We start from the raw sequence: 21207 nt of genomic DNA on the forward strand, positions 1-21207 counted from the left end.
CGAGGTTCGCTTTCTTGTTTAATTTTCATTTTTCAATGAGAATCCCAATCTTATACTCTGAATGTTCACATTTCATGGATAAATACCTAACGATATATTGACTGCATAACTAAGACGTCCTACCCGGTCCTCACCTCACACCTTTTCTATTTTTATTATTGCAAAAGTCAGCAATGCTCTTCTTTATTTACTCTTATGCCTAATTTTAGGTATCGTCAAAATTCAGAATTCGTCAATGAAACTAGTCATTTCTTACAATTAGTAAGAATTTCTCTTCTCTAAACTATACCCATTGCATTCTTTGCAGTCGAACCATAAAAGGATTAACCATTTTTCTATTTTAGGAAATTTTTCTCGCAAGAGAATATGAAACAACATTCGATGAGCGTCAATTCTTACATTATTTACAGCTAAATATTATGTAGTATACAAGGTAGACCTGCCGTTTACTTTCGACTTTAACATATTCGACCTGTAATCCCTGCAGTTTCACGTACAATATTTACCTGTTCTTTCAAGTAAATACCGAAATTTCCAAGAAGATGAGTGTTGTCACCAAAAGGGAGAGTAACTCATATTCACAGCCACTTAAAATATTAAATTTTGGGTCGACGTCAATTTTGTAAAAAAAAATGTGCGAGTGAAGCAGCGATAATGCAATTAAATCACAATTTAAATAAGTGGGGTAATTTAGGGTAATTTTTGCAAGTTTACAGCCATAAATTTAATTTGTGCATTGGTGTGGAGGCTTCAAGCTTCAATTAAACGAGCCAAAATTGAACAAATCTGCAGCACAAACAACTTGTTTATATTATGACCTTGGCATTCGACGCATCACTCTTTTGATTTTCATTTACGGAAAATTGCAACATCTTGAATTATACACTTCACAGTGCTTATTTTTTACAAAATATTTTTTCTAAATTTTACTTAGTTCTGGTTCTAAATTTGCTTTTGATTTTTGTCAATATTTTCCAATTTTTTTTATTTGAAAAAGTTTTCCCTAAAAATAGGCCCTGATTACATACCATAGGTTGTATGAAGTATAAACCTGTATATCGAAATCATTTAATTCAATGAAATAAATATTAGTTGTTGAAAGTGGATCCAGCTCCTTTCTGCGGATTGGTTTTTTTAAACTGAACTAAAAAATTATCAAATAAATAGAAAGGAAAGATCACTTGTATGCTAACAACAGCTAAAAGTATAGTTATGGTATTTTTTGATACATAATACATACATCTAACATAATTATAGATGAATTTAATCGATATTATGGCCGGTAGGACAATTCTACACTAAATAACAGAACAAATTCACAGGGATTATGTCGCCTAAATGAATATTTATAGAAAATACAATTGTAGGATTGTGTTTACATGAATGTAACTAAAGGCCAATTCTTCTGAAAACCACTTTTATAAAATGCAAAACAAGGTTGACATTTGGGATGTCTAATGCGAATACAATGATTCAAGATTTTATCGTGCAGGATATATTTTATGTCGATTAATGGTCGTAATGTTATACTAAATTTAGAATATTTTCGTTCCAATCATCAACAAGCATTTCCATTTACCTTTTCCGCGATTTCAGAATACAAAATAGTAAATAAATAAAATTTCACTTTTCTTTTTTCACAAACAACATACACCACCCGACCACCGATTTACAGATTTAACTATGGGTACCGAGACTGAATGCACCCAACGAATGTTGGACGAAAGTGGTGAGATGAAGTATAAAATGGAGCATGCCTTCAACTTTATGATACAGTTCAAAATACAACGGAAACTCCTTTTTCTTTAAATTTTGACTTAGTGGAGTTTAAACCGGAACAGTATGTTTTGTTCATGTTCATTGAACATAAAATGACATTAGGTCAGGAATAGAACTTCTCACGAATAATGCTAAAAATGGAAAATTCTAAATACGCTCACGTTTATAGACAAATGTCGAAATTCCAGCGCCACATGGTGTCAGTTGCGTAGCATAGGTTAATTCTATCAGTTTCTTTTTATTGGCAAGGATGGCAAGTTAATAGAAGTTGGTGAGACTGTATTCAGCTTCGATCAGCAAAAAGTCTCCTTGAATGCATCTCACAACATAAGATATTGAGTTTTCCATCATTGAAGGGGTCATTCAAATCTCTTATGTCTACTGTTCTAATTATCATAATGTACCTAATAAAGTACTACGCACTCGATGGCATAATAGTTATTTATGACATCTAGTGCAAAGTACTTTCTTAGGCTCTAGATGTGTAATTATGTGTGTCATTATACATATCGTGAACTTTGTTTTAACGTAAATGTAGATTTGAAGAACTAATAAACATTTTGTTAAGTCGAGCAACATCCGTCAGGATCTTCCAATTTTTGCCTAATAAAGCGATGAAAGTATACTCTATAGGTGTGGTCTAATGTCAAAATTTGTATGGAGAGAAGGATTTTCATTGAAAGGTGACTTTGTTTACATGAAATCGCTATTTCCTCCGGTTTGTATGGACAGACCATACCTGGTTTGTACTTTCATTGTAAGTACTTTGCACATAGATTCATACACCGTTTTATGCAGCAGAGGCATCTAAAGTTCGTAATTTTCGAACATTATATCATGATGAGTTGCGTAAATAAGCATTTCACAACTCAGCATCATAATGTGCGAAAACTACACCAAAAAAATATTTTATTGGGCACATCAGAACTGGTGAAATGGTGTTATTGTTTCTCCATAAGATCGAATGAGCCAACCCACTTCAAGCAAAAGTGATCATAGTGGCGGTCAGCTGCAGAAAGTACTCTATTTCATATGAAAATGTTGTTACAGTGTTTTACAGACACACTGTCAATTTTCAGTACCCTATTTAGAGCAATGAATGTACATTTATCTTGTCAAAATAATATGAAAACGGGTGCGTTAGACTCCGTTTTTAAAATCATTATTTCCTCATTAGACCCTACCTGGGTGGGTTATATTCATTGATTTAGAGTACCACTCATGCTTGAAGTGCGTTCAATGAGCCATTTTCTACCAGATGATATTACCAAGGTAGATATAGTGTGGAGGTAATGTCATATATAACCGAATCGTTAAAAACATAAAAAATGGAAGACGTTTATAATCCAACTTGTTCCACATTCGATATCCATACGTTACATACAAATACAAATTAGTCAGTTAAGTGACCTGGGGCCTAGTAACATCAATGAAAGTATACTCTGTAGGTATGGTCTAATGTCAAAATTTGTGTGGAGCGGAGAAAATAGCGATTTCATATAAAGAAACTCATCTTTCAATTAAAATCATTCAAAAGGGTAATTTTTAAATATGAAATCGATATTTCCTCCGGTTTGTATAAACAGACCATACCTGGTTTGTACTTTCATTGATTAACGTAGGTGATTTCTAATTTTTTACGGACTGTAGCTTTGACTAAATATTGGGGAAATTGTGATCTTGACTTTTAATTATAACTAACATCTTCATTATCCATACTGTATGGACCATACAAAATAGATTTCATCTTATTATATTATAAGAATAAGCTAAAACAATCTACCTCGATATCATCGATATTTGAGTTATTCGCCATAGATTCAGAGTATGTTATAAAGAACAATAAACGTCAACACAAGGGATGGTCGAATGTCAAACTTTGTATGTGGCGGAGGACATTATAATCGCTGAGAGATGAGTTTGTTTATATGAAATCGCCATGTCCACCGGTCTGTATGAACAGACCATACCTGGTTTATACTTTCATTGATAGAGAATAGTGAAAATGCAGAGAGATGCTAATATGACGGCTGGGACGCCGTTTCGACGGATAGAGGGAATTTGTCCATCATTTCTGAAAAAAATTGAACCGTATGCGACCAGCTGTCAAATTGAAAAAGACATAACCCCAGATTTTTTTTAATACTTCCAGCATCACCAATTTTAATGAAATAAATTGCTAACATGATCCTTGTGGGATCAGAATGAACATAAGTCCATTTATTTATAAATCAGATTCGTTATATGAAAAAGGCTGACAAATTCCCTCTATCCGTCGAAACGGCGTCCCAGCCGTTATCTTAGCATCTCTCTGTGAAAATGGTGAAAATAAAGAGAAGAGATGCGAGATGACGTAACGGCGGATCACCCAATCACTGACAGCTGTCAATAACCTATGCGCCCTATCAAGTGATTTTTTAGCATCTGACAAGCCGGTCCATGTTTTTTGTTTACAAGACTTATTGTATCGGACGAAAACGAAAATCGAATTTATCTTAAAAAGCTCTCACAATGAAATTGGTAAATTTGACAAATCACTCATCCAACGCACGAAAAAATTAAATTTTTCTTACAGTATTGTCTCAGTGGCGATCCAGCCAAGCCATGCTACGTGATAAGTTTCAAAGAATTGCTCATAATGCTGGACTGTGGACTAACAGCCCAGACAATTCTCAATTTTTTGCCACTTCCGTTGGTGCACAGTCAAAAATTTCAGTCGCTTCCCAATTGGATATCACCACGTGATCACGATTCTCAAATCGATGGCGAATTGAAGGAATGTTGTGGACGAGTTTTCATTGATTCATCGCCCGAATTCAATGCACCGTTGGATAAAGTGATTGATTTCTCTGAAATTGACATCATTTTGATATCAAACTACATGAATATGTTAGCTTTACCGTACATTACTGAGGGAACTGGATTTAATGGGACCGTTTACGCAACTGAACCAACTTTACAAATCGGAAGGTAGAAAATGGAAGAAAGTGGTGGTTAGAGAACACGTATAGTAAAGGGAATTGTTTTCAGGTTTTTCTTAGAGGAATTGGTCGATTACATCGAAGTTGCGCCTAAAGCAAACGTTGCCACTCAATGGAAGGAAATGCAACATTTGCTTCCACCACCACTTTGCGATGCATACAAGCCGAAAAGTTGGAAACACATTTTTACGACAGAAGCGGTACAGAGCAGCTTGGCTAGGGTACAAATTGCCGGCTACGATGAAAAACTGGTACATTTATGTGATATTTCCGTAACATCCAAGCAATTATCAGCATATTTTCCCAACCTATTTTAGGATATTTTCGGTGCTCTTGAAGTAACGCCAGTAAGTTCTGGTTTTTGTCTCGGATCGAGTAATTGGGTATTGAGTTCTGGCCATGAAAAAGTCGCATACATCAGCGGATCGTCCACACTGACCACTCACCCGCGACCCATAAATCAGTCAGCACTAAAGTATGCCGATATTGTCATCATGACTGGGCTCACACAAGCTCCTCATTACAATCCCGATAGTATGTTGGGTGAATTGTGCATGAATGTTGGTATGTTTCGAATGATATTGATCGGACGCGAAGGTGTTTTTGATTAACGCGTTGAATATTCCGCAGCTATGACTTTGAAAAACGGTGGCTCCGTTCTAATTCCGTGTTATCCGTCGGGAGTAGTCTACGATTTGTTTGAATGTTTGTCAACGAATCTGGACAATCATGGCTTCTCACAAATTCCGATGTTCTTCATTTCACCAGTGGCCGACAGTTCACTGGCCTACTCAAACATTCTGGCCGAATGGTTGAGTTCGTTAAAGCAAAACAAAGTTTACATTCCAGATGAACCGTTCCCCCATGCAAGTGCGTTTTGTTTTCGCGATTAAGTTGATTGCACAAATTGATTTTTCGATGGTGTTTCAGGTCTGGTGAAAAACGCTCGACTCAAACATTTCAAACACATTTACTCGGAAGGATTCAGCACCGATTTTCGTCAGCCGTGTGTAGTGTTTTGCGGTCATCCAAGTCTTCGATTCGGTGATGCTGTGCATTTCATCGAGCTGTGGGGCTCGAATCCACTACACACAGTCATTTTTACGGGTGAGCACTTTTGGCATTGCAAAATATCGAACAGAAATCAACTCCTAATTTCAGAGCCGGATTTTCCATATCATCAGGTACTGGCACCTTTCCAACCATTGGCCATGAAAGCAATTTATTGTCCCATCGAGACATCGCTCAATTTTCAACAAGCAAATAAATTGCTTAAAGATCTGAAACCTGGTAATATCGTTATACCAGACAGTTATACACAGCCGCCAGCGATGGCTCCTCACAAAACCGATTTGGTCATTGATCAGGTGAGTTGAAATACGATTTTGGTTTGTCACACATTTTCGAACGATTATCTTTTAGGGACAAGAACGTCCATTGATAACATTCAAACATGGCGAAGTAATAAAGTTGCCATTGAAACGGAAACGAAATCGAGTGTTTTTAACGCCAGAAGTAGCTGCAACTATTGTCCCGCGAGAAGTGAAACCTGGAGTGAATCTTTCAACCCTTACCGGCTACCTTCAAGTCAAGGATAATCTTCACAATATAACGGTAAGACTCGACGCGACAGTCCAAACATTCGTTTGCATTCATTCTACGACTATTCTTCCGCAGATTGTAGACGATGTTAAAGACGACACAAACAAGAGAACGATACCGACGCGCGAGGAATGCTTGAAGAAAACGAAATACGAGTTCGGTCAGTTGGACGTGGATTTGTTCTACAAGAAGTTGATGCAAGATGGGATCACTGACGTGAAAATGGAACAGAATGGTCCGGGTTCGGTTACGATAACATTGACCGGCGAGGATACATCCATAAATATCAGCGAACAAAATACGCACATCGTTTGCGGTGGCAAACAAAGTCTTCGATTGAAATTGCGTGATTTGTTACTTCAGTGTGTTCAGAAGATTTAAATAAAAATTTAGCGATTGCAAGAAGTTGTTGTGGCAATTCTACCTTGAAATGGGAACGTTTACCTGGTACTTCTAGCACAAGTGGATTTGTGGTCCATCCACATCATTGGTAAAGCAGAAGAACGAATGCGGCTTTGTGAAAATTTCCGACCACGATCGGCTATATAAACACCACGAAAGGATTAAAGTCAAACGCGCACCGAACCTTCACTTAATATCGGCTTTATTCATCCTTGGTACTGGTTAACATCTAACGATGCTCTACTACCCACCGCCATCTCTTAAAATATTCGATTTGGATTCTCATTCCGGACATTTTCATTCACACGTCCGGTGATATTTATCGAATTGATCATCATCATGGTATTTTGTTGTCGCTGGAAATTGAATCGAACATACTGCTTCCTTCGCTTCTTTTTGAAATGTACTTTTGTGTGTGTCAAAGTCTTTTCGATTACTGTTGCCTGCACATCCACCAATCCCGGTTGCACAAGTGGTCGTCCAATTAAGGAAAAGTCATTTCCACCGGCTACGAGTACCTGCGAGGTAAAAATTCCGATTTCAATTTCTGTTCTTCATCAATGGATAGCACTCGAATGTACCTTGTCCAAACGAATTTTGTCACCGATGTTTGGCGGCCAGTAACCCTCCACCAAGATAATGTCACCGGTTGTGATTTTGAACTGTTTACCAGCTAAATGCACAACGGCAAACAGGCGACCTTCGTTCTGTTGGGCTATTTGGTTGTTTACCTTTTCGAAGACACTTTCGTTGGTTTGCAGTGCAGTTTGAGTCTTATTTGCTTCACTTACAGAACTGTTCGCCTGTAGATGTACTGAGCGAAAAGAGTCTGTGAAGTTTAGAATTTTTGGTAAACTTAAACTTGCGCGTTTTAATTTAAAAAAAAAATCAATTTACTTATCAACTGGTTCATCGGCGAGCGAAGCCCAGCATTCCAAATTTTACTCGACAACATAATTAAGAAAAAAATAAATAAATTTGTTTCTCAAATGTGCCGTGCCATCTGTCAAGGTTTTTTCTCGGGTTATCGATGGAGTGGTGAACATTTTCTTGTCAAATTAAGTGGTGGATTGGGTGGATTTTGGTACAACAACTTAAAAAGGTGGTGATTTCAAAAAAGGGACCTGGCAGGTTATCGATAACAGCAACGATTTATGAATGTTAATAAATAAGCAACAAACAACAGTAGTTACTAAAAATTAATGAAGTAAAAGATTCCCTTGAAATGGGCGAAATCCTGACATTTTTCTAAACCCCAAATGTCAGCCCTTCCAAGTGAACGAGTCAGATTTAACAATAATCGTACTGTTAGATCGAAAATGACACAAAAAAGGCACTACAAACCTTGAGAAAATAGTTGGAACTTTGGTAATTTACCTGGAGTTTCGTCTTGACCCGAAAAAGGAACATTGAGCAACGAGAGATACCAAAAAAAAAAAACAAGACTTTCATGACAAATCAACTGTCAGTTTGTTGTTACCTCGCTTCCTATTGACTTATTTAAGCTTATGAATGGAAGAGAAAATATTTGTCGGTTTTTCGGCCCTTCACATGATGCTCGTGTAACCCTGGTGATGTGGTTTTAAGACATTTTTACACACTCAAAAAATGAGATTTTGGATGTACATTAAAATGGCCAAATTTTAACGAGTAACTCGTAGATACGTTTTAAATGTACAATTTACGAATGAGTAAACCATTGGTCTTATCGTGTTTTTGGGAGTTATATCCGTACATCGATGTACACTTGATTCGTACACTGCTGTACGATTAATCCGTCCTTATCAGGTGACAGTGTATATCCTCAAACAGGTTAATTTTGATGTGGTTAGCCAATGCTTAGATTTGTTAAGTAAAAACTATTTGCTGGCGGAAGACTGCCAAAACGATTCATAGTGTCGTGTCAGTTATCAAAATAAACGTTCCTTTTAAGAGGCACCGGCACTTAGCTAAAATTGTAGCCTACATTTGCGTGTTTAGTATTTCATTTTTGTTAATATCAATAGCAATTTGACCCGCTCTGAGAACAATGAGCAGTTTATGAAAATTTCATTAAACTGCTCACTTTTCTCAGAGCTGGTCAAACGACTACAACCAACACTATTTTCTGTTGAAACACATTCGTGGTCGGAATTGCGGTCGTACATTTTTCAAAAAGGATTCTGGTGAAAAGATATCATCAAAAGTAAACTAAAATCCAGTATTGAAAAATCGCCCTAATGTATGCTTTTCGGCAAAGTACCGGTGCCTCTTAATAGATTTGGCCGACCTCGATCGGTAATAATTACATGTTTGATTAGTTAGGAAAAATTCAATTGCAGAATAAAACTTTAATAAAATCTAAAAAACACAACCATGTTACTGGCCCAATTAATGGTTTACTTTGCTTTTCAACCGTACATTTTATAAGCGGTTCGAAATTACGTTCACTCTTCTCAGCAGCCCGTTAGTTCAGCTGGTACATACGTCTGAGCCTGGCAAGTAACAGGTGCCAGGTTCAAATCCAGTACAAACTTTTTTTTTTGCTTGTTTTCTCGTCAAAAACCATAAAAGCAGATGATGGGATATGATTGTATCATTACGAATCATCAATTAAGTTGCATTTATTCTTAAATAAACATTTAAACGTCTGTCTGACATTTACTGTACGTTTTGAATGTACATAGTGTACGGATAAGTAAACCATTGGTCTTATCGTGTTTTTGGGCGATTGAAACGTAGAACTTTTTTTTTAACGCGAGTGTACGCAAAAAAGCCAAAAGACCAAATCATAAGTCGCATGGACTAGTTTTAAGAATAGTTTTTCCCGTATTTTCTTGAATTTTCCAACAATTTTCCATATTTTCCCAAAAAATGAAATTTGGAAAATTTAGAAAAGTTCTGGAAAATGTTTGAAAAGTTAGGAAAATAACGTTTTCCCAAAAATAGTCTCTGCGACAGACACGCCTATTAAGCCCACATCTACTGACTAGCAACATTGCTCGTTTAAAAACTAGAACTTTTACAAACTTTCGCCTAGCTTCCAGATTCTTACATTATAGGGAAAAGACTGCAAGTTGTTATACATAACAGTTCTTACCGTCTTACATCTATCATCGATGACTGCTTCATTTCTGTTCACAAATACACTTCCCAACTCGTTTTTCTGCTTAATTTTTTTTTTGTTTTATTCACCTTAAACACTTGGTGTAAAGTGCAACAATTTTCGAATGTTTCTTCAATAACTTCACCTAAATGTCCAAGTCATCATCTGGATCTTCTTCGTCGACATCGTCGTCAGAATCTGGATGGTAGATGATCTTACTCTGTTGTGGTTCGTTATCACTTGATCTGAAAACATGTAAAATATGTTTAGTCCCTCTACTCACTCCACTGATGGACAAAATCATCATAGATCCCCACCTTTCATACGGCAACTTCAGCGCATTTCTTGCCACTAGTTCCTCTTCATCCACATTGATTTTGAATGTCGTTAAACTCTCCGGTTCTATTGTCGGTTCCACAACTTTGTTTACAATCTCCTGTTTCACCTCTTTCACATGCAGCTGGCCATCGCGACATTGATATTGAAACAATTTCTTCGTCACCGATCCACTCGATTTTCTTGACACAATGGAAAGATTTACGGAATCTTTTATTGTCACCACAACATTCGCCAGATATTCGAAATATGGAACGTGGAAGTCACTCTCGACATTCTTTACGCTAATCCATCCGATTATTTGTTTCACCGTTTGTTGTGATTTATGGCGATGAATTAGTTTGAAAATGTCACAAATCTTGTAGGTTTGGCACAATTCGGCTAGTGGCAGGTATAAAGTAGATTCCGATCGGGATTGAGCGAATGCAGTCGGTATGGAAATGGGTTGTGAGGATAATGACACGATTGGTTGAAGTGACACAATGTTTACTATCTGCGACGTTGTCAGCGAGGACGTTAACAGTTTTTCGGATATTGCCTCGAGATTCGTGTGATCTAAAAGGAAGTGGCATGTAGTGCTTTGATTTTAAAAAGTATTGTCCACCGTTCTTACCTACGAACAACACGAATTTTCCTACCAAATAGTTTGTTATCATTTTAGAACGTGTTGATTTGTTTACTTCTCACGTCGGTCCCACATCGTCGCTTTATTTTGACATTTGAATCTAATTCACACATGCAGCATATCCACCACCGTGTTTGCTACGTTTGCTACCACAATTGGTCTTGACTAGTACAATAAATAAATTACCAAACAAATAGGCGGCATGAGCAATATTGGGCAGAGTTTTGCGATTAAAACGTTACCACAACTTTCGGTCCTTTGAGGGACACTGTTTGGAATTTTCGCAGAATTTCATAGACTCAATGGATGGGTTGCCATCTCTGAATGTAAGCGATTCACATTTTTTCCTTCGCAAAAATATTTGAAAAAGTACAAAAGCGTACCCGGACTTTGCTGAAAAATGTCCTAGATCAAATGTCAAATGTTTCGATCCATCCATCACACCCGCATTTGGTAAATCGTTTTTTGTTGTTTTCATCTCGAAAACCAGATCAAATTAGATTGTTTTAGTGAATGTAAGAGGTAGAGTGCACAAATTTATCACACAAAATATGACTACTGTACCGCTAGAAACCGTCCGTGCCGAAGACTACGTAGAATATTATTTATTTCCGGATCTAAAATCCAATTTGCCCGTTGAAAGTGTTCTGCAAACGATGATTCAACAAATAAATACCATTGCGGATCGTTTCTGCGAAAAATACATTTGGCACAAAGACGGTTTCAGGGTGACACCGCGATATGGCAATGCTGCTTTGCTGATTGAGAATCAATTGGATAATTGCGGTGTGTAACATTTCGGTCGTAAAGTTGTCTTTATTGAATTTTACAATTTCTTTGTTTGGTTCCTTTCAATCTCTTTATTGGACGTAAATTGTTCGTGTTCTAAATTGCTGCTGTTCATATATTTGTAGATGAACTACCAGCTCACATTTATGGCATTACGCATTTCGAAGAGAATATTCAAGATGAATGGTTCATCGTTGCGTTACTGTTCGAGATTTCAAGGCAGATACCAGATATCATTGTTCGCGTTGCTGATGCGGATGGGGAGTTCATTTTGATTGAGGCTGCGGAATATCTACCGAAATGGGCCAATCCGGAAACGTGTGAACAACGGGTAAGCTATGTGATCCATTCCAGTAGTGACAGTAGAGTGAACTGTTCGATGTAGAAATTGCACTTTCATGGCAAGCAGACAGTTCGTTGTGATTACACAGAACGTTTATTGGGGTCTTGAGTCACCTCCTTCCTGTAATGTAACTTCTGACTTCTCTCATATGAGACAAATTTACCCAAGATCGTTTACATTTCTCCAAAAATTGGAATGCCTCCGACTCTCGGGTTACTCATAAATCCTGTCCCGTTTTTTTATGATTGAACCTTCGCTTCTCTCTTCTTCATTCGAACCATTTTCACTAATCCACTCTTTCCATTCCAGCTCTACATTTACGACGGTTGTCTGCATCTGGTCCAAAATTCACCAACAAACACAACAGCCACACTACCCGTATCGCAAGCAATCAACAAAATTCGCAACAATCCAACGCTGTACAAAGTAACCCAAGACATAACCGACTGTATTGCACAACGATTAGACAAGTTTCCGTCTCGAATCACCGACGATCTGCATAAAGCGACCGTTTATCTGCCGTTGTCAGCCGCATGCCTCCTGAAACACAAGCCACAATTCGTCGCTGATGCCATCCGTGCATTTTGCCATCGCGATCAAATCGATATGAAGGCCTGTCGGGCTATGAAGTATTTTCCGCCCGAGAATCGAGTGTATTCCAGTGTTGTTATGACGAAGTGTTTGTATGCGATGCTAATGCACAATCCGTTCGTCCCGGATCGACGAACGGGCTGGAATATACCGCCGCAAAATAATGCCAGATATAAGGCACATATGTTGGGTGTTAAATTGGCATGCGGTTTCGAGATATTGGCGTCACAAGCGAAGCCCGATCAAGATATAACGACAAGCACAGCGTGGCAGAAATATTTGAAGTCGTTAATTGAACGGGGCTACTTTCAAGAGTACCTGGAGCATTCAAACGATTACAATCGATTGCTGGAATCGGCTAAAGAGTACTTTAGGACCAATGTGCATAGCATTTCGTATGGATTGGAGGTGGGCAACAATTTACTGGAAACGCTGAAGAAAATTGATTGTTGTTCGGATGACTTTCCAACAGACAACGACGGGGCGGATAGTGACAGCGATGATTGGCTGAATGTGTCGCCAGAAGAGCTAGACAAAATGTTAAATGCTCAGTACGGAATGAAAAAAGTATTCTCTTCCAACGGTAATGCGGATGCGTCAGAGCTAGCTGACAATCTCACCGATTTCCTGAATAAAAAGTCAGAATTCGACGGAATTGATATTGATGTGAAGCCAATACCGCCAAAACGAGGCATCAAGAAAGGAGCGACAGTGAAATTCGAAGATCACAGTTCTTCCAATGGTACCGAATCAGAGTCCACCACTCAAATTGACTTCAATCCGGACGCCTTTCACACGCACATCAAAGAAATGCTGGACCTAATAATTCCCGAGGATAACTGGGAATCGAATTCGGATATGAGCGATTTTGCCGACGATGACGATTTGGAGAAGAACATTGAGGCTATGGCTGGCAGTCTTCGTGGCGATAACATTAACATTAAAACGTACATGGACCAAATGGACAAAGAACTGGCTGCCACCACGATCGGTAAAAGTTTTGAGAAAAAAGCGACCGATGACGGTTTCGACGACATTGAAGATTTCGAGCCGGTCGACATTGATGTGAATGCCTTGAAAAATATCGCTCAGAGCTACCAATCGCAGTTCGGTGGACCGGGACCTGCGACTAGCCTCCTGGGATCGATGGGAATTCAATTCAAATCCAACGACAATCAGCCAGATGATGCACCGTTGTACAATACACAGGTTTAGTGGATTGACGTCGCAGCGGTCTGTGGAGTTTTCTTTCTGGTTATTATTTTACGTGAATCAAATCGAATTTATGTTTGTGCTCATCGCCAAACATGTTATCAAAATGACCATTTAATGAGCTTTGCTTTAAGCATACTGATACTTCTGTAAGATAGTCCTAAGTGTCTTCATTGTTGTCGAGTCAAGACTACGGTTTATAAATACAGTTTTTGATTGCCGCATTTTGTGTTGTTTTACTTTATTTGCTTGGAAAGTGTAGCACTCGACTCCTTACCCGATGTTAGCATGATTTCATCATATGTGTTAACCCGGTTTCAAATCACCAGCTGACTGTTCAAATTTTTACGTCATTTCTCCGTCAATTCACCCTAATCTCAATTTTTTCTCCTATTTTGAACCACTCTAACCTTAAATCATTCTACTTCGATCTGTTTCTACTAAGACTACACATCTTCCTCGACACCCAGGACATATGATAAAAGAACAACGCAAAACGATTCCATTTTATCGAAAATATTTTTTTTTCTTTTTAATTTTTGTAGAAAGTTAACAAGTACGTGAGATACAAGGAATCCGACACCATTGTTCGATACTAACACTCCATCGCCAGTGAATTAGAATTTTCGTTCATTCGCACATCTCCCAGATTTGAGGCGATTTCACTACTTTCACCTGCAGCTATACCGGCCGCCTCATCCGCATCCATAACACCATCACCATTAATGCCACCATTGTTCGGTGTATCATCCCAGTTGATTTTGAAGCGGGTGACTCGAGGCTTTGTGGCTAGAATATTTCTGGTCAATTTATCGAATTGTGGCTTTGCTGGCGGCATTTCCTTCAGTTCTGGATCCGAGTAATCGTTATTTATGAAATAGCCAACACGTACAAACTCTTGTCCTCGATAGGAACACGTCAATAAAACAATTGTAACGCCAACCGCATCCTGTTCGGGTATTCGGGTAACATCAGGCGGATCAGCTTGGAATACGAAAATGTGACGACCCTCCGGTACTGGGCCAACGTAAATCGTGTCTAGTACTTGATCATGATCTTCTGATTCGGCTGATCCAACGTAAATCATTTTCCACTCCAAGTCCTCGGTTAATCCTTCGATACATTCGAATGTCAGTTCGAATTGAAATGGATTGAAGAAACTGCTTGGATTATCCAGTACGACCACATTGGTAATATGCACTTTTGCCATTTTACTGAATTCAGTTGTGTGATCTGATTTTAATAACCTAAAAAAGAGGTTTGTCGATTCTATGATTACAATGGGGAATTTTACTTTCGCATCGGTTTGAATTACTTCTACAAACTCTGAGCACAGATTAAATTTCCAGTCTGTGTGCTCCAAACGCGATTAGATGAGATGGAATTTCCTTAAATTACAAATTATTTACAACAAAATCGAGCGATACAATCCAAATCTCACTGTCATAATCAAACGAAAATACGTCAAAACAAAGCTCTTTTCGCGCCTAGAAGCGGTGATATGAAAAAAGGTGCGAAGTACCAAAATCGTTCTTCGTGTGTCAGTTAGCAGATGGCGCTGAGTTGACAGTTAATACCAGCGGAAAACACAAATTCTTATTTGAAAACCTTGTAATTTCTTAGGACTAACTATTGGTTAGATTATGCTCATGCTCAAGTGTCAAACACCTACAGCAGAACGGCAAAAAGAATTTTCCATTTTAATGATGGACTTTATTTTTCCAAATAAAGAGAAATAGTTTCGGTTCGGAGGTTGGGGGTGGCACCTTTTTCATGTAAGTTTCAGATAAATCCAAAATCCAACATCGATCTACACAGAATGTGGATCAAGAATAAGTATTGCACCATAAGGGCTACGACTCCACAGATGGGAAACTTTGTCGTTTACTTACCACTTTTGGTGGAACTTTTGGTAAAGTGGTATTAGCGTATTTGACTTTCTGAAACGCATAATTAAAAAAGCCGTTCTTTATATTATTAAAGTAAATGTTGCAGAGAATGCCAATAATATATAAGTTGTCGGAATAGATGTCATGTCCACTCCGACGGAAAAAAATCCTACTTCTTTGTGGTTCCGTGAATTGACCACTTAAAATGTCCTATTTCCCTATGACGCTAATATCAGCTCACGTAGCGATCATAGCCTGTACTGTGAAGACTGTGAGTTATGGAAACATCTGAAGAGCACCGTTCTCAACGGTCGGTGGCCGCCATAACTCAATGCCTCGAGGCCGACACAGTTCTGATATCCGGTTAGATGTGGCTTAACATCAACTAGCTTTACGATTCTAGTTATGGCCTTGTCGTCGGTCTAATCGTCGATCTCGGTGTGGTCAATGCTCTCGTTGCGCCTTGTCTCGTGTTCACTGTGGGATTTGTCTTCGGGCAAAGAGCAGTATAATATTTAACATTTGATCCTTTTACTAAATGCAACAATAAGCAGTTTCGTTCAATCCTAGCGAGTTGATCCTTACTTAAATGCAACGATAAGGCGTTTCGTTCTAACCTATCGATTCTATCATTTTACGAAATGCAAGGAACAGACGTTTCATTCAATTCTAGGTAGTTTGTCATTTTACGAAATACAACAATACTCTCTCTAGCAAACAAACTAATTTTATTAAAAGAAAGAATCAAGTAGCCTTTGGAATTTACATGTAAATTACAGCGTAGTCAGTCAAAATGTAAAATAGTGTTTGTAGAATACAAAGAAAATACTACTAATAAATCTGAAAGATCCAAAAAAATATTTCCATCCAAGAAATGTGGCAAATGTCCATATCTTGGCCGAGAACAGTCAAAAAGTGTCTTTTCTGTTATTTTTATGCTAATTTAGCTTTAATTGTATTTCTTATTGTTTTCTTGCGATGGAATGAGAGACTTATTCATAGTTACAGGGTAAATAGTGTCACCCTCATTCTTTATGTAACCAATGTAAACAAGCTGTTATGTTACGTAAAACAATTCCGAAAAACATCTAAACATTTAATTCTTTTGGACTTGTTGTTTTCAAAAATGCAGACTTAACACGTTCCAGTATCCAGTTTATTCATATTGTTCATTTACTTAACAGAACAATCTTCTTAAGTGCGAGCCATTGTGAAAATTATTAATGATTCCCGCAACTCTTGATGCCAGTCCTTAATAGTCTTATCATACATTTATGTTATAACACTATTCAGTGGTCATCGCTTATTATTGTGGTCGATGTTCTCAGATGCCTTCAAACTGTCTGTATGAATATCTTATACCAATTTAATTTATCTTACACTTAAAAGTCTCATCATTTATGCGACTTGATACGAATTTTCAAGACATTTTGTCGGATATTAAATGAGCTTAAATTCATCATATTATAATTCGCCACATAATCTATCTACACTTCTATTGGCGAATGAGTTGCATACAAATGTCCTCAACTCTTAGGCTGCGAGCGCACTTACGCCGTTTAGCACTCCGTTTACGAGTGAACAATGGAAGCTCCTCCCACTTTCCATTGTTAAAACGTAAACGGAGAGCTAAACGGTGTAAGTGCGCTCGCAGCTTTATACTCGCTACTGTGTTCGCTGAGAGTTCAACAAGCAAAACATTGAGCATCTTATAAAATAAAGAATATGAATAAAAAATCGTTTACTAACACAGACTACGTTAGCAATTCACGTTTATCAGTAAACAAAAATACGGCATATGGAAAGGGAACTCGTCATTTGTAGAGAAAAAACCCCCCAAGATGAAGTCAGATTTATTTGAAATTCTTCATTTACGACAAAAAGTATTCGAACGAGAGTAAAAGAAAATGTTGTTGTGTAGAATCTCACGGTTTTAATTGCAGAAAAAAGTTAGTGATTGGTTTGGTGGCATTAATTTTTTTGTAAATTAATTTTATCAATTTCTTGGAAAACCTTATCGATCAAGCTGTTGTGCTTGCCATATTGTTTGCGCATTTAAAGCACGACGTTGTATTCGCAACAAACTTTAATTAACTTTTGTGTTGTGCATTAATGATTAAGAAATCAATTCCAAATGACCCAAAATAATGTATACATCAGTGATGTGGAAGATGCCACTTCGGAGACAACTGTGGATAGTGAAGACGAATATGTCGGTTCAAGTGTAGCTGCACAAAGTCAATATCAAAACCACTTGAATGATTCTCGAATTACTGCTAATAATATCAATGTACCGGCAATTAATGTGCCTGACAAGTCACCAATTTCGCATATATCAAGCGTTGCTTTACAAAACTCGACTGACATAACATTCGGCAACAAAACCTTGTATAATGGACCAATTACGGTCAATCAGTATGGAATTGCAGACCCATGCAGAACGAGTGATCTGAGTAAGTGATTTTGATTTGATGATTCCTTATTTCTCTGTGAAATTAACTGGTTCAGTATATAGGTCTTTTTTTAATAAAATCAAACGGTTTATGTAGATCATTCCTAATCTTTATTAGTCGTAAGAGATAAGAACTCTAGACTATGCATACAACTTTCTCGGAATTCAGTAGTTCAGTAGGCTACCAACGATTTATACGACATGCATTGTAAATACGGTAAAATCTAAGTGAAATGTCCTCCTCGAAGTTTTGATTATTGACCGATCAAATTTTAGTTCGAATGATGGATAATACAAAGTGTACAGTGCCAACGTGCCTACATGTTTAATTTAGATTCCTGTATTGATGTAACGAATGAATACGCAAAGTTATCAACCTCATATATAAGTATAAAGAATGTAAAAAGACGCTAAATCGAAATAAAAACATACTTTTACGATAAGCAACAATACCATTGAGTAATAAGTAACGACTTTGAATTCATCGTTTCTTTGTTTTCTTTATCAAAGGTTGCAATATACTTTGTCTGGGTCGTACAAATGACGGTGAATGTTTAAGTAATTTTATTTGCTATTTTCTATTAAATAGAGGCTGCGTAAGTTACACACTTAGCTGGTCGGAGAACTTAAATTCTGAGGTAGAAGGTCTATTAGTTATAATCATTTTGACCTGTTCATTTTGTTGCACAATGCGCACAATAACAGTAATCACCAAAATGTGCAATCCTCAATTCGATACTACCAGTACACGGCAGAGTAAAGTAAACCAGGCAGGAGCGCTTGATTTGTATATCTAGTAGCCTTATTTTTTGCGAACTAAATGATTCAATTTCTGTAATTGTTCATTTGAGTTCATTTTCATACAGTGTATTAAGGTGTCTAATTAGACGTTTCAAAAATGAACTGCTACTGCCTGGTTTATTTGTCTCTGGAGTAGCGTATCCCTTACACAAGTAATTTACATTCAAATTCAAAATCTTTTGAATGTTCTGCTCAAAAAAAACTTGTAGCTCTTTCAAATTGATTTCATCACACTAGAGCTACGCAGATGTTTTTTTGTAATAACTTTTTAAAACCTGAAATAAATGAAATGAATATTTTAAATTTACATGAAAATTACTCGTAGCGTTTCCAGCGTCTCCCTTCATGATTCCAAATAAAAATTTTCAAAGTTCACAAACTTTTCAAAAAAAGTGGTTCAGCCACCCCGTGCAAAGATATCTTATGTCACAAATGTCAAATTTAAAAATTGAGAGAAAATATGCATGTGGCTTGCGCATAGCACTGCTTCTAGCGCCAACACTAATTTTTCCAACGTCAAAAAGACTCCAAATTTTCAAATATGTATGCGTATACGATTGCATATGTATTTTATTCACACCAAGAAATCATGACTCCTATCACAGCACTGCTTCTAGCATAAACATAGAAAATATTTGGAGGCTGATGAAATCACAGATTTTATATATCTTTTGTAGATATAGATGAATCATTTCGTTGAATGACTTAAAACATACAATTCAAACCATCTTCAGATGTACCTCAAATTACTATAGCCTCCAAATTTGATACTTGTCAATTTAGTGTTCATGCTAGGAGCAGTGCTGTGTTCCTATCCTAACGAGAAAAGTCAAGGTCTATTTTGATTCCACAAGCATCCGAATATTTCTTATGAGAAGCAGAGCTGTGGGCTTGCACTATTGTAGCATAATACAAAATGTATATCATCTGTTATCGATCGACAACGACGCAAAAAATATTATAATGAACTCCAGCTAACGTCGTATTATAAAAGATCATCTTCAAGGCCGTTTTAAATGCCATCCACGTTAAAGAAATCTCATACAAATGAATGATCGAACGGAACATTCAACGAAACTTAAGTGAGGCTACGTCTGAAAGTACCGTATCTTGAAGATGATCTTTAGCAAATACACTTAAAAACAAATCAAGTGACAGATTTTGTTTTAGATCTTAATTTAAATCAAGTAATAGATTCAATAACTGTGATGGTTGGTATGCAATTTAAAATATTTAGAAATCAACAAATACATATCAAAATAATAACTTTCCTAGATAAACATCCGCTGGTATCAATGCTGGTATACGGGGCTTAAAGACCATTCCAATTTGTTTCAGGTAATAAATCGTTACTATTTTTGAACCGATGGAAAATACTATTGATCAGTGCCATTATTGTGATCATAATAATACCAATTGCTACAATACTCACCTTACACTTTAAAAACGGAGAAACAGACACTTATGAAATAGGTTAGTGTTTTCGTAGTCAAAAGTTCGATTCGACTCACCAACATATGCTTTCACATATCGATTTTATTTCACATTTTTTAATAGACGACTCGCCATTAACTTTGGTTACTCGGGAAAAGTGGCTAGCTAAACCACCCACAGGAGACATAGACGATCTGATGACACCAGTCCCTCTAGTAGTAATACAACATACAGTTCAGTCGACTTGCGACACAAAGGTAGTGTAATAACTTCACAAAAAAGATTTAAACTCTTTCCAATAATAGATTTGATCACAGGAGACATGTGCACTGCTTGTCCGACAAATACAAACTCAACATATGAATAGTCCATTAATTGGAGATGATATAGGCTATAACTTCCTTGTTGGTGGTGATGGGGCTGCATATGAGGGTCGTGGCTGGAACGAAGTTGGTGCTCATACAAAAGGCTACAACAGCAGAAGCATTGGAGTCGCATTCATTGGAGACTTTACAAAGGAAAAACCACCAAAGCAGCAGGTCATTGCACTATTGAAACTGCTTCGCGATGGTGTGGAGGAGAGGAAAATTTCAGAAAATTATACGTTGATTGGCGCTAATCAAGTGCAGCAAACGGAAAGTCCAGGGATACATTTGTTTAAAATTTTAACAAGATTAGAGCATTGGTCGGATCAAATTTAATGAATATATGACGGAGTAATTCCGGGAATTTGGTGAACTTGTTTCATTTGTATATGGTAAAAACGGTTTAAATATTAGAGTTTTAGGTCTGATATAAAGTTGTAGAGCTAAGCTATGGAAACTTCGCCTAATTTTATGAAACCATTGATTGAGTTATGAGGCTTATGAGACTTTAGCAAATTTGA

The 21207-nt window shown here is 37.3% G+C and overlaps 6 protein-coding genes and 1 long non-coding RNA gene across 8 annotated transcripts; 3 read left to right on the top strand and 4 right to left on the bottom strand.

The window, feature by feature from the left end:
- The first annotated feature begins 4188 nt into the window (after nt 1-4188).
- LOC119080420 (integrator complex subunit 9) lies at nt 4189-6793 on the top strand. Its single transcript, XM_037188760.1, has 9 exons — nt 4189-4299; nt 4355-4749; nt 4810-5011; nt 5078-5324; nt 5391-5630; nt 5691-5867; nt 5922-6127; nt 6183-6374; nt 6438-6793. Exons 1-9 carry the CDS (start codon nt 4291-4293, stop codon nt 6741-6743), a joined length of 1974 nt encoding a protein of 657 aa, XP_037044655.1. The 5' UTR covers nt 4189-4290; the 3' UTR covers nt 6744-6793.
- Nucleotides 6794-6948: 155 nt separating this feature from the next.
- Nucleotides 6949-7798, bottom strand: LOC119080530 (39S ribosomal protein L21, mitochondrial). Its single transcript, XM_037188941.1, has 3 exons — nt 7662-7798; nt 7346-7593; nt 6949-7282 (listed from the first exon to the last, which is right to left on the bottom strand). The coding sequence occupies exons 1-3, from the start codon at nt 7717-7719 to the stop codon at nt 7025-7027; spliced, it is 564 nt and encodes a 187-aa protein (XP_037044836.1). The 5' UTR covers nt 7720-7798; the 3' UTR covers nt 6949-7024.
- A 2103-nt stretch (nt 7799-9901) lies between these two features.
- LOC119080517 (elongator complex protein 5) lies at nt 9902-10957 on the bottom strand. The gene is made up of 3 exons (XM_037188926.1): nt 10799-10957; nt 10167-10740; nt 9902-10094 (listed from the first exon to the last, which is right to left on the bottom strand). The coding sequence occupies exons 1-3, from the start codon at nt 10839-10841 to the stop codon at nt 9995-9997; spliced, it is 717 nt and encodes a 238-aa protein (XP_037044821.1). The 5' UTR covers nt 10842-10957; the 3' UTR covers nt 9902-9994.
- A 271-nt stretch (nt 10958-11228) lies between these two features.
- Nucleotides 11229-13969, top strand: LOC119080421 (protein ecdysoneless). Its single transcript, XM_037188762.1, has 3 exons — nt 11229-11596; nt 11725-11930; nt 12252-13969. The coding sequence occupies exons 1-3, from the start codon at nt 11362-11364 to the stop codon at nt 13746-13748; spliced, it is 1938 nt and encodes a 645-aa protein (XP_037044657.1). The 5' UTR covers nt 11229-11361; the 3' UTR covers nt 13749-13969.
- Nucleotides 13970-14245: 276 nt separating this feature from the next.
- On the bottom strand, nt 14246-15220 carry LOC119080525 (histone chaperone asf1). The gene is made up of 2 exons (XM_037188936.1): nt 15061-15220; nt 14246-14992 (listed from the first exon to the last, which is right to left on the bottom strand). Exon 2 carries the CDS (start codon nt 14953-14955, stop codon nt 14341-14343), a length of 615 nt encoding a protein of 204 aa, XP_037044831.1. The 5' UTR covers nt 14956-14992; nt 15061-15220; the 3' UTR covers nt 14246-14340.
- Nucleotides 15221-17702: 2482 nt separating this feature from the next.
- On the bottom strand, nt 17703-18387 carry LOC119080569. The gene is made up of 3 exons (XR_005088339.1): nt 18238-18387; nt 17929-18121; nt 17703-17862 (listed from the first exon to the last, which is right to left on the bottom strand). It is a non-coding gene; the product is annotated as an uncharacterized LOC119080569 (long non-coding RNA).
- On the top strand, nt 17736-21054 carry LOC119080486 (peptidoglycan recognition protein-like). Of its 2 annotated transcripts, XM_037188876.1 has the most exons (4): nt 17736-18087; nt 20226-20360; nt 20445-20578; nt 20639-21054. In XM_037188876.1, the coding sequence occupies exons 1-4, from the start codon at nt 17769-17771 to the stop codon at nt 21020-21022; spliced, it is 972 nt and encodes a 323-aa protein (XP_037044771.1). In that variant the 5' UTR covers nt 17736-17768; the 3' UTR covers nt 21023-21054. The 2 variants fall into 2 exon arrangements, with proteins under 2 accessions (XP_037044771.1, XP_037044772.1); XM_037188877.1 differs by lacking the exon at nt 20226-20360.
- The last annotated feature ends 153 nt before the right edge of the window (nt 21055-21207 follow it).

This window comes from Bradysia coprophila, unplaced genomic scaffold, assembly GCF_014529535.1.
Source record: "Bradysia coprophila strain Holo2 unplaced genomic scaffold, BU_Bcop_v1 contig_350, whole genome shotgun sequence".
Lineage (NCBI taxonomy): Eukaryota > Metazoa > Arthropoda > Insecta > Diptera > Sciaridae > Bradysia > Bradysia coprophila.

Excerpts from the sequence above, each read along its gene's own strand:
- LOC119080530 (XM_037188941.1), bottom strand. The coding sequence starts at position 7,719 with ATGTTGTCGAGTAAAATTTGGAATGCTGGGCTTCGCTCGCCGATGAAC. Across the intron at positions 7,594-7,661 it reads GCCGATGAACCAGTTGATAA|ACTCTTTTCGCTCAGTACAT; the intron begins GTAAATTGATTT and ends TAAACTTCACAG. Across the intron at positions 7,283-7,345 it reads ACAAAATTCGTTTGGACAAG|GTACTCGTAGCCGGTGGAAA; the intron begins GTACATTCGAGT and ends TTTACCTCGCAG.
- LOC119080420 (XM_037188760.1), top strand. Across the intron at positions 5,868-5,921 it reads ACACACAGTCATTTTTACGG|AGCCGGATTTTCCATATCAT; the intron begins GTGAGCACTTTT and ends TCCTAATTTCAG. Across the intron at positions 6,375-6,437 it reads ATAATCTTCACAATATAACG|ATTGTAGACGATGTTAAAGA; the intron begins GTAAGACTCGAC and ends ATTCTTCCGCAG.
- LOC119080517 (XM_037188926.1), bottom strand. The coding sequence starts at position 10,841 with ATGATAACAAACTATTTGGTAGGAAAATTCGTGTTGTTCGTAG. Across the intron at positions 10,741-10,798 it reads AAAATTCGTGTTGTTCGTAG|ATCACACGAATCTCGAGGCA; the intron begins GTAAGAACGGTG and ends ACTTCCTTTTAG. Across the intron at positions 10,095-10,166 it reads CTGAAGTTGCCGTATGAAAG|ATCAAGTGATAACGAACCAC; the intron begins GTGGGGATCTAT and ends ACATGTTTTCAG.
- LOC119080421 (XM_037188762.1), top strand. The coding sequence starts at position 11,362 with ATGACTACTGTACCGCTAGAAACCGTCCGTGCCGAAGACTACGTAGAA. Across the intron at positions 11,597-11,724 it reads GAATCAATTGGATAATTGCG|ATGAACTACCAGCTCACATT; the intron begins GTGTGTAACATT and ends ATATATTTGTAG. Across the intron at positions 11,931-12,251 it reads CGGAAACGTGTGAACAACGG|CTCTACATTTACGACGGTTG; the intron begins GTAAGCTATGTG and ends TTTCCATTCCAG.
- LOC119080525 (XM_037188936.1), bottom strand. The coding sequence starts at position 14,955 with ATGGCAAAAGTGCATATTACCAATGTGGTCGTACTGGATAATCCAAGC.
- LOC119080486 (XM_037188876.1), top strand. The coding sequence starts at position 17,769 with ATGACCCAAAATAATGTATACATCAGTGATGTGGAAGATGCCACTTCG. Across the intron at positions 20,361-20,444 it reads AACAGACACTTATGAAATAG|ACGACTCGCCATTAACTTTG; the intron begins GTTAGTGTTTTC and ends ATTTTTTAATAG. Across the intron at positions 20,579-20,638 it reads AGTCGACTTGCGACACAAAG|GAGACATGTGCACTGCTTGT; the intron begins GTAGTGTAATAA and ends ATTTGATCACAG.